This window comes from Perognathus longimembris, chromosome 7 (assembly GCF_023159225.1).
Source record: "Perognathus longimembris pacificus isolate PPM17 chromosome 7, ASM2315922v1, whole genome shotgun sequence".
Taxonomy (NCBI): domain Eukaryota; kingdom Metazoa; phylum Chordata; class Mammalia; order Rodentia; family Heteromyidae; genus Perognathus; species Perognathus longimembris.
The window spans coordinates 1,746,782-1,758,130 of NC_063167.1; the positions used below are offsets into that span (position 1 = coordinate 1,746,782).

Sequence of the window (11,349 nt, forward strand, 5' to 3'; positions counted from 1 at the left end):
CTCCTCCCGGAGGCCCCGGCCCCGCTCCGCCCGCCCCCGAGTCGCAGTGAAAGCCGTCTGCGTGTCTGTCTTTGTCTCTTACTAATTCTGTCCAGAGTGTTTGCTGGGGCGGGGGGGGGGGGGGGGCCTGGCACTGGGCTTCCCGGCACCCCAGCCTTCGTGACCCTCCACACGGCCCCCTCCACACGGCCCTCCGCCCTCACTTCCTGCCCCGTGGCTTGGGGCGAGGGCCAGCAGACACCTCCAATCCCGTGGTAGCTCCGCCAGCCCCGGAGCGCTGTGCCTCCCGACCTTGGGGTGTTGGCGTCACCCCAGGCGGGTACCCACCCCCCCCCCCCCCCGGCGCCTACAAGGCAGGGCGGGAACCTCCTCGGTGTGGGTCTTAGTGATAACTTCTACCGAGTCCCGGGCTTGGAACACACGCCCGCCGGTCCGTGTTCCGCTGGTCAGCAGGCAGAGAAGACAGGGAGAGCGGAGAGACGGCGGGAGGGGCGCCCAGAGGGCGAGCCCCGAACGGGGCGTGCGGTCTGGAACTCACTCCGGAGAGGAGGGTGGCCCTCCTGCCGGGGCGCCCTCCACGCTCCCCCCCCCCCCCCACGCTTTCTCTCCGGGCCTAGGCGGTGCCGGGGCCTCCCGGGCACCTGTGCTTGCCCAGGCGATCGATCGGGACAGGACGGGGCTGAGCTGGCGGGGGGCCCTGCCCCCCCCCCCGACGGCGCTCACGCGTCCCCCGTGCCGCCCTCTCTCCCGCCAGGCCTACGCAATGATGCTGTCTCTCTCCGAGGACGCGCCGCTCCGCGCCCCCGCCCCGAGCTCGCTGGACGCTTGGTTGAACATGGCGGGAGCCACGCCCGAGTCCGGGGCCTTCAGCTCCATCAAGCACCTCTGAGAGGCCCGGGGGCCCGGGGCCCGAGTCGGAAGCCGGGGGGGCCGCCGCGGGACGGAGGGGCAGCCGGGGAGCGGCCCCCGCCCGACGCCCGCGTGCGGTCGCTCGGCACCCGGCCCCTCTCCGGTTCAGGCCTCACCTTCCCAACGAGAGACGTCGGAGCCGCGCGTCCCGGGAGCCGTCGCCCCCGCCGCCTCGAGGCCCGCGCCCGGGTTCCGCCCCGGCCCCCGCGCGCCCTCCACCCGGGATGGGGGGCGCCCGCCGCGCGCGGGGCCCGCGGGGCATGGAGGCCGCGCGCGGGCGGGCGCAGGTATGAGCCGAGGAGAGCCAGAGAGCGCGCACCGGCCATTTTTATAATGAAAACGACCAGAGTGACCCTTTTGGTAACCTTAATGACTGACAGAGTCTATTTAAGCATGTGGGTTTTAAAAATAGTATTTTTTAAAAAAAAAATCGAGAGAGAGAGAGAGAGAGAGACTTGCAAATTGTTTTTTAAAAGTAATTTTGCATTGCTTTGAGATTTCAGCTTCCTTGCGAACCCACGCCCGCCCGGCGCCCGGCCCCGCGCCCGGTGCATCCTTTGTGCCGTCCACCCGCAGAGTTTTCTATCTCTGACCCTCTTTGTCCCAGCCAAGCCGCCCCGTGCCCCGCGCCGCGGGGGCGTTCTTAGAGGCCGGCCTGGCTTGAGGCTTGCTCCAGGCTGGACTGGAAGGTGGCTCTCCCGTCCTGCGGCCCACGGAGGGCTCCACGGCCCCCTCCCCCGTCACTCAAGGACCCCCAATTGTCTGGGGGAGTCGAGAGCCTGTGGCTCCGGGCCTCCGAGCACCTGGGGGGGGGTCCTGCCTCCACTCGATCCGCGTCTCTGCTGTCCCCCCGTTGGCTCCGGCTGCTGCTGTCCCGAAGACGGGGCCTCCAGGCCGCCTCTGGGCCTCCAGACTCCTGCCGTCCCCGACCCCCGGAAGCTCGGAGTCCTCCCCGCGGCCTCTGGGGGCCCGCCACGCTTCAGGACGCCCAGCGCTCCCTGTGCCTGAGACTCCGGGTCCACCCCACCCCACCCCCCCGCTGCCCGCTGGGCGCTTCGTTCCTGAAGAGAGGAACCAGGGACCCCACCGCGCGGAGCGCGGGCTGCAGCCGGCGCTGGGGGGGAACCCCGAAGCTTCGTTTTCTGGGGTGGTACCCGCTTTTCCATTTGAATGGGCTTTAAATTATTCCCATAGGGGCCAATTTCAAATAATATTTTTTTCCCTAATGAAATTTACCTTAATCTGTATATAACTTGTAATTTTTTTCTAATTCATTTCTTTTCTTATTTTATTTCCTCCTTAACAGTATTTTTGGCGTTAGACATCTTATTGTGAAGAAATAATGTTAATATAAGTACCTGATGAAGGACCAAAACCATGTGATAAGGTTGTGTGTTGTTTGACCGATAACCAAGGAATGGGGAGGTTTTGAAATGTGCCAAATACCCTCACGCCCCCCCCACACCCCAACAATCCTGCTGCCACTGCTGCCCTCGTACCAGACAATCATGTGTTTTTGTTAAATCTGACTTTCATTTGCATTTAAGACAAGTGTTCTATTTATTTCTTTTATTGTTTGGAAGAAAAGAAAAAAAAATAGCAAGTGTCCCGAGGAGAAGAGATCGCCCGAGTTGCCCTGAAAAACAAAAACAAACAAACAGCAAGGCTGCGCCGGGTCCCGCCCGCCCTGGATGGCGCCCCCTTGGGTGTCCCCCGGCAGCTGCCGGGCAGGCCAGAGCCGGGGTGCCCTGCCGGTGTCCAGCAGCGCCGGGATGGTCCCCGAGATCCCTGCAGACACCGCGAGCCCGCGGGTCCCCGAGGACCCCCAGTGCCGCGGGGAGACAGAGGGGCGCGCGGCGGGGCCCGGAAGCTCCGTGCGGAGGGGCTGGCCGGGGCCCCTCCTCGGGCTCCGCACACCCAGCCCCGCGCCCGCCGCCTCCCCCGGCACGCACGCACGCAGGCAGGCAGGCAGGCCCCGTCCGGGCAGGGAACGTTTGTGTCTTCCCCATCCACCGACGTGGGATCCTTGTAGCACGTCACCCGCGGATGCCCACACCCCAAGTGACACGCCTTCCCCCCCCCCCCCCCCACGCGAGCGAGCCGGGCGTGTGCTTTGCTGGCGGCGACGCTCTCTCCCGGGTGGAGACGTTCGGCGCGATGGCGAAGGGTTCTGGCATCCGTGGAGCAGACGCCCCCCCCCGCCCCCCTTGCTGTAGGGGACTCCCTGTCCCATTCTGCCGGGGGGGGGGGCAAACTTCCTACGCAGTCTTTCCCCTTTGATTCTTTTCCTCTCCCTCTGCCAAGAGCCCGGGCTGCCTAGTTTAAGTTGTCTATTTCTGCCCCCTAATAAAGATGATAACGAACCCAGATTATCTGGAACATTCATCCCCTCAGGCCCCACCACTGGATATTTGGGGACTCTGTCCTTGGACTCCCTGGCCAAATAAATCAATAAATAGAACAGAAAGGAGCACTTATTTCCTGTGAGTCAGCTTTGCCCCGCAGGGCCGGGCCTCCCTCCCCTCCCTGGGGGCTGCACCAGACCCCCCCCCACTCAGGCCCAGCGCCACTGGGGCCTGGAGACCCTCTGGGGGCCAGGGAACGGGGCTGGGCCTAAGAATGGGAAGAGCCAGGCTTGTGCAGCACCAGTCAATAGCAGGACGGTGAGACCTGCTGCTAGAACGGAGCAGGAGCAGAGACGGGGCGAGCCGGCTGGATGGCCACAGTCAGGACTTGCAGCCAGAGGCCCCACTGGGCCAGGTTCGGGCAGGGCCCAGAGCCTTCCGCCTGGCCGGGACTACGGTCCTTGGAATCTGGTGGGGATCTGGAAGGAGGGCTCCTTGAGCCCCTCCCTCCGGTGGCTCCCGGACCCCGGTGCCCGGCCGTCTGCTGCCCGGCATGCGCTGCTCTCGTCTCAGGCCCCTCTGGCGGAAGGCAGGGAGCTGGCCCAGTGGCCCAAGCAGGTCCTGTGAGAGTGCAACCCACCATGTCCCCGTGCACACCCAGGGAGTGCGGAGCAGGGGCAGGGTAGGCAGTGCATGGCCCCGAAAGACACCCCCCTCCCCCAGCCCCCCAGAGGCCCTCCTTCCAAGGCCAGGAGTGCAGCCGGCCCTGGGTCCCGAAGCCCCTCCGCCTCCCCAGCGCTGGGCCGGGGCCTCCGGGGCCTCCTCGCCGCAGCTGCTGCCCCAGCGAGCGTTCGCAGAGAAAGCACTTGCTACGCACCTATCACGTGTCTAGACGCAGAGCACTGGATTGTGGTCCTGTCCCTGCCCCCGCCCGGGGGACGGAAGCCTACTGAGTATGTTCACTGCACTGTCCCCAGGGACGGGGGAGGAGGCCTGCACTGTCACTGTCACCGGGACGAGGTGGCACTCCTTCCTGGCCGCGGGGGATGGGACACAGCTGCTCTTGGTCAGCGGTGGCCAGCCGGGTATCAAAAGCCATGAAACTGTGTCTCTGCAGCTTTGAATACTGTGACAAAGACATTCTTGCGTGATTCCGAGAAGTTCCTTTCTCCTTCCATTCCAGTGCGCGTGCGTGTGCGCATGCGTGTGCGTGTGCGTGTGTGTGTGTGTGTGTAATTCCTTTCTGTCACTGATTTCTTATTACCACTTTTGGAAAAGGAAAAGAAAAGATACGATCAACACAGGCAGCTTGAGTTTCCAAATGTGCAACTCAGTGGCGATGAGAGGCGGCCGTGGGGTCTCCTCCCGCGCCTCTTGTGCCCCTTGCGCTCTTCGTCCGAAGGGGCGTGTCCCCACGTGTAACTGAAAAGTCCGCAGAGAAGTACATATATGCTTTGGGAATGAAAGTATCCATGCCCCATATTCTTACGGCGAGTCCCAAACCTGTGCCCCGCCGCTCATTGTGACATTCAGATCTGGTTCCACTTTCGTTTCTGTTCCTGTTTGTTTTCTTTCTGGAGCTGTATAGTGTTGAAGAGGAAATTAAATGTAAATGTCTGGTTTCCATAGGATGTTGAATACACAAGAACGAAAGGAGACAAACCCCGTGGAGAAGGAGGCTGGTGCTCGCCCCCACCCCGCTTCCCTGTAAATTGCTTCTGTTGTGTTTCTGTAAGTGAGTTGTGCATGGCGAGTATCTAGCGGTCATTACCGTGTCTGTTTGTGAAATCCTTATTACGAGGACGATTCCGTAGATGCACTTCCTGCAGGCAGATAGGTGAGCAAGGCCCGGGCGGGGGCCGGGAGTCCCCAGCCCACCCCTCCCCTGACCGTCGGGGGCCCGGTTCCCGACGGATGCGGAAATCGCTGTGAGAGAATAAAGAGACGAGAAGACAGGACGTGTAGAAAATTAATCAAAAGAGCAATGTTGCAAATTTCATTTTGATGCTTGTGATCAAGACAAATGTACTTGTGTAGAGAAATCTCTTCCAGATAAAGCCCAGGAGGTGCTGATTTTGAGGTAATATTGTAGAATAGGACCGTACACCAAATGTAATCTTTCTGATGTTACAATGACTTTATACATGAAATTGATATGCAATAAATCTGTGTGCTTTTCTAAGCCGCTGTGCCCACAAGCTTCGTTGGGGCGGGGGGGGCAGGGAGGGCCGGAGGAGAGGGCTTGGCCAAGGTCAAGGTCACGAATGTCGACAGAAGGGCCCAGGTACCAGGCGTCAGTACACACACACACACACACACACACACACACACACACACCCCTTGTATCGCCACAGGGACAAGCACCTGCCATTCCATTTTCTTTCTTTCCTTTTTCAGTCGGTTGTGGGGCGTGAGCTCAGGCCCCGGGCACAGCCAGTCCCGCGCGCTTGTGCTCAAGTCCGGCGCTCTACCTCCCTGAGCCACAGCTCCACTTGGGGTTTCCTGAGGGTTCATTGGACGGACTTCGCTGCCTGGGCTGGCTCTGAACTGCAGTCCCCAGATCTGAGCCTCCCGAGTAGCTAGGAGGACAGGATGCAGCGAGCTGCCTGAGCCCCACCCGCCCGCCCACCCCGCAGGACCCCCAGGTCCTTCCGGGCATGAAGATGACGCATTTCCTGCAGAGGGTTCGCTGCATTTGCTTGCAGCAAAACAGCCCCACCTCTCCCCGTGGCTTTAGAAGTGTCGGGGCGTCAAGGCCCCAGGGCACGGAGTGACACGCCACCCTACCCTCGTCTCCGCTCACCCACAGTAACAGCGCCACCGGCCCGACGCTGCCCCGTGAGCCCCAGGCTGAGCCCTTTTGTCTTCTCTGCCTTGCTGGGCTAGGGGGGGGGGTGGGGGGGAGGCGGGGGGGGGCTAATGACTATTTGGAGTTGTTTGGGGCGCTGTGCGCTGGCCCCCGAGCTCCAGGCCCGGCACGGCTGGACAGGCCCCTCTCTGGGAATACGCATTCTTGGAGGACAGATGGTGTGAGCCCCAACACTGCTGGGCGTCCGTGCTCTCCGAGTCCCGGCAAACAGCAGTGTGCGAAACACCCCAGAACAGCCCTTCCCAGAGCCTGCCACACTGGGCTCCGTCAAGTGAAAACGGTCCCCGTTCCCTCGGCCTGGCAGCCCGGCCGCTCACGAGCCCAGAGGGGAGAGGGGAAATCTGTGGGCCGAGAGAGCACCCCATAATGGGTCTATTGTTGGGGAGACCCTGGAGGGAAGGACAGCAGCGGCCGGCAGGACAGGGCTGACAAGAGGACTTTGTCTTCCTGCAGCCATGGCCCCACATAAAAGATGGAGGAGAAAGGCCCCATTTTGGAGACAGGGTGGAAAAAAAGATCAACAGGAGGGGGAAAAACCGTGTCAAAGAGGAAGCTGTGTTCTGCGGGAAGACGCCCTCCTCGCTTGCCTCCAGCTTTGCGGTGGGCCCAGCGGGTTAGTGGTTGCTTTTTGTAGTATTTTGGGGTCTATTTATTCTTTGTAGTATTTGGGGGGTCTATTGAGAGAACATCCCGCTACTTACTCACTGCAGCTCATCTTCTGAGAATCAAGGGGCGTCCTGATTTGGCCGGGGAGGCCTTTGTGTCTGGTCAGGGGACCCAGAGTGGGGTGACTTGTGATGAAGGTGACTCATGGGCCCCCCCACCCCCCACCCATAAACCCAGGCAGCAGCCTGGCTGGGGCAAAGGCAGGAAAGCACCTTCCCACCACCTCATCTAATTCAGGCAGGGACGCTGCGCTGAGCAACGTCCCGCAGTCCAGGCATCGAAGAATGGGGTCCTGTGGTGATAAGAGGGACCCAGCCAACAGCACCTTTTGATTGGTGACAGTGGCTGGGACCCAACCCATATCCCAGAGAAGGAACTGGCCCGTCCTCTGCCCTGAGCAGGGTTCTTGATCAACCAGGGCACCAGGAGGCTCCTGGAAGCCAGAGAGGTGGGCAGAGCAGCCTTTAAAATTCAGCGAGAGGTGGGGCTGGGAATGTGGCCTAGTGGCAGAGTGCTTGCCTCGTATACATGAAGCCCTGGGTTCAATTCCCCAGCACCACATATATAGAAAACGGCCAGAAGTGGCGCTGTGGCTCAAGTGGCAGAGTGCTAGCCTTGAGCAAAAAGAAGCCATGGACAGTGCTCAGGCCCTGAGTCCAAGGCCCAGGACTGGCAATAAATAAATAAAGGACTGGCAATAAACAAATTAAGATGAATTTCAGTGAGAGCTGGGCACCCATGGTGCACATTGGTAATCCTGTCCATGGCACAAACATCCATGAAACTCTTATCTCCAATCAGCCAGCAAAAGGCCTGAAGTGGAGCTGTGGTTTAAGTGGTAGAGCACCAACCTTCAGTGGAAAAGCTTAAGGGACAATATGCAGGCCTTAAAGTTCAAGCCCTAGTACCAGTATAAACACACAGACAAGCACACACACAAACACACACATTTCAGTGACCCCCCCCAAACCCCACGGGAGCTTCTTGGTGCAACAATGCATGCAAATTTGCAGCCACGTGCACCAAGGTGCCTATAGCCATCGTCACCACGGCCCTAGACGGGTGAGACCTGGAGTGCACAAGGGTGGGAGTGAACGAACACACAGGGGCCGCGGGTCGGAGAGGCTCCGTGGGGGTGCGGGGGGCGGGGGGGCAGCTGTCGGAGCGGCCGGGGAAGGGCGGCTCTCAGCCGGGGCCCTGGAGGCAGCTGGCAGGCCCGGGGCGGAGGTGGGCGGCCCGTGCATGGGCTGTGCGTCAGGCCTGGCCAGGAGCTGGAAGCAGGGACGGAAGTCAGGCCGCTCCTCTCGCTCGTGAGTCAGGTTCTGGGCGGTGGGGGGCCTTGTGCGGGCGGTGGGGGCCGTGGGGGGCCTTGTTCGGCTCCCTGGCTGGCAGCAGGTTGCATGTGCTCCAGAGCTTTTATCCCTGATTTTCTAGAACCAATCTAGGTCCACGGGAACACTGGTCCTAAGTTACACGGCTCCGCCATGGGCCACCGAGTGCTCCTCCTGCCGGGGACACGTTGGCGACGGCTGAACGGGCACTGAATGGCGTGTCATCGCCCGTGGTCTGTACCAGCTCTGCGCCCGTGGGCAGGCCGTGGATTCCGACACGTGTTAAGACTTGCACACACAGTGAAGTGACCTGAGACTCTTCAGTGCACCAGCTGCCCCTCCCTCCCTCCCTCCCTCCCTCCCTCCCACGGCCCCTGGCAACCCCTGGTCTTCTCTCCAGTCCCAGTTTTGCCCTTTCCAGACATTCGTAGTTGGACTCACACAGCACACGGTCTCTGAGCCTGCCGTGCCCTTCACTGGGCTCCCTGCTGTCTTCCTTTGGTCTGGAGGCTCGTTGCTTTCTAGCACTGGGTGGGGACAAGAGTGCATCTCGGCTGCTTCTAAGTTGTGTCTTAGTTTTATTTTTGTGGCGGTCCTGGGGCTTGGGCCTCTTGCTGTCACTTAGCTTTTCTCCCAAGGTTGGTGCTCTACTGCTTGAGCCATAGCTCCACTTTGGTATTTTGCTGGTTAACTGGCCATACGTGTCTCGTGGACTTTCCTTCCCACGATGCCAAGATCTCGGCTTCTCAGCCTCTTGAGCAGTTTCTGAGTTTTGGCAGGTATAAACGAAGCGCCTGTGGACGCCGGTGTGCAGGGCTCGGGGGCTCGGGTCGGGGTCAGGCATCGCGAGGACTGGATCCTGCAGAGGAGACTTGGCTTCATAAAAGGAAAGCCACACTGCCCAACTGCCTTCCCAAGCGGCTGCGCCGTTCCGCGCTCCCGCCACGGTGGCCAGCGCCTGCTGCGGTCAGCGCACTGGGCTGGGGGCCCCGTGGTGTGTAGACGCTTCTCGCTGGTGCTTCCGTTCATAATTCCCTAGAACTCAAACAGATCTTGAGGGCTGGGGATATGGCCTAGTGGCAAGAGTGCTCGCCTCGTATACATGAGGCCCTGGGTTCGATTCCCCAGCACCACATATATAGAAAATGGCCAGAGGTGGCGCTGTGGCTCAAGTGGCAGAGTGCTAGCCTTGAGCAAAAAGAAGCCAGGGACAGTGCAAGGCCTAGGACTGGCAAAAAAAAAAAAAACCAAAAACCAACAGATCTTGAACATACTTACAGGCGTTGTTTTAGAAGGCTGGACACTGGTGGCTCACGCCTGTCATCCTAGCTACTCAGGAGGCTGAGATCTGAGGACCACGGTTCAGAGCCAGCCCAGGCAGGAAAGTCTGTGAGACTCTTATCATCATCTCCAATGAACCAGTAAAAACAGAGATGCCCCTCCAGACGTAAGAGTGCTAGCCTTCAGTGAAAACACGAAGGGCCAGTGCCAAGTCCCTGAGTTCAGGCCCCAGTATCAGCACAAGATTAAGTAAACAAATAAGCAAATAAATATAAATACGTAAATTACTTGATTCTTAAAAAAAAAAGAACCAGCTAATGCATGCCAAGCTCCTGCCGCGAAGCCTGGCACCAGGACGAGTTTAAGAGGAGGAAACGTCCCTTTGGGTTTGGGTTTGCTTTCTCTTTGTTTGGTGACCCTTTGTGTTCACAGTGCAGGAAGGAGGACACGAGTGCTCTGAGGCCCGGCCCCTGCTCGGCAAGTCCACAGGCCACAGCCTAGTGCCACAGCCCCCTCCCCGTCCCCCCCCCCGCTCAGCCCCCGCCCCGCCCTGCACCCCCACTTACTGACACCGAGGAGCCTGCACCCAGGCCTCCCCGAGCCACTGGGTCCCCCCAGGCCGGCAGGAGCCTTTTCCCAGCTGCCCTCCGGCTGGGCAGGGCCACCCGTGGGGCCCGAAGCTGAGGTCCTGCCGAGGACAGCGCTGTGCCCGTCCCTCTGAACACAGCCTGTGGCGGCGGCGACAGGCAGGGCGGCAGGCAGGGCACTGCCGATTCTTGCTGGCTGTGGTCCCCAGCTCCTGGCCCAGGTCGGACCCCGCTGCGCTGAGGCTCTAGAGCCTGAGAAGAAGCAGGAATGATGCCAAGCAAACTCCGTGGGTGCACAGGGGCTCAGGCACCCATGGGGGCAGCGGCGGCCTGTGACGGGCACTCATCTCCACCCCCATGCCCGGGGCCCTGGGGGGAAAGTTCCCCAGTGCAGACCACGGGCCGCGGTAACAGGTAACAGTGGTGCACGAGCCCTGGCCCCATGCCTGGCGCGTGGCCCAGGGCACCAGGGCAAGAGTGGCTCGAGGCCTCCGTGCCTCCTGTGGGCTTCCGAGACAGGTCCCCACGCCCAGCGTGGAGGCAGAGCGGTACCTGCAGGCCTGTGCGGCCAGGTCACATTCTAAAGGGGGGCGGGACAGGAAAGCTGGGAGTGTAGGCCTGGAGCCTGGACTCTACCGGGAGGCCCCGGATTCTCCACTGGTGGAGGTGGTGCAGTGCCCACAACGGCCTCAGAGAGGCAGCAGCGAGCCGCCTTCCTCAGGAGCTGCCTGGAAGCAAAAGGGCCGCCCTAGGTGACTGCAGGTGCCTGCTGAACTCTCAGCAAGATTGGGGCACCCCAGGGGCACTACACCCCCCCCCCCGAACTGGGGCTTCAGGGGAGACGTGGAGGGCCTGGGAGAGGAGTGCCAGACAGCCCCCTCCTCAAACAGTCACCCCCAACCCCCCCAAAAATGCCAAGATCCCACAAAGCATGCTAGCCAAGTGGCCCGTGCCCAGAGTCCGCGCGGGAAAGGGGAGGCTCTGCTTCCTAACTAGACAGCGCCCCGCCACCGCGCCGGTGCCGGGGCGGCCGGGCTGAGTAACAGGAACCGGCTGGGCTGGGACGTAGCCCCGGCCAGAGCCGCCCGGGGAAGGGGGGCAGGCGGGGGACGGGCTCCATTCGGGCTGCCCTCCCCTCTCCCAGCTGCAGGAGGCACCCACGGCACACGCACACTGCCCACGGCTCCCTAGGCTGCCCCGGGCCACCCGGCCCTCGGCTTTGCGGCTCTCACCAGGCCATGCCCCCCCTTCTCTGCGCTTCCGCCCCGTCGCCGCAGGTCGCTGGGCACCTGGGTGGCCCTCGGGGCTGCAGCAGCCCTGGTGCAGCTCCAAGTCCCTTCCCCAGCACCGGGGACGCTGAG

The 11,349-nt window shown here is 61.5% G+C and overlaps 1 protein-coding gene across 1 annotated transcript in view; it reads left to right on the plus strand.

Moving 5' to 3' along the window:
* The window catches only part of Prdm16 (PR/SET domain 16), a 143,456-nt gene extending 142,495 nt beyond the window's left edge, over nt 1–961 (plus strand). Inside the window, 1 exon segment of the mRNA XM_048350111.1 lies at nt 755–961. Within this exon segment, the coding sequence (XP_048206068.1) occupies nt 755–889 (135 nt within the window). The 3' untranslated portion in view covers nt 890–961.
* The last annotated feature ends 10,388 nt before the right edge of the window (nt 962–11,349 follow it).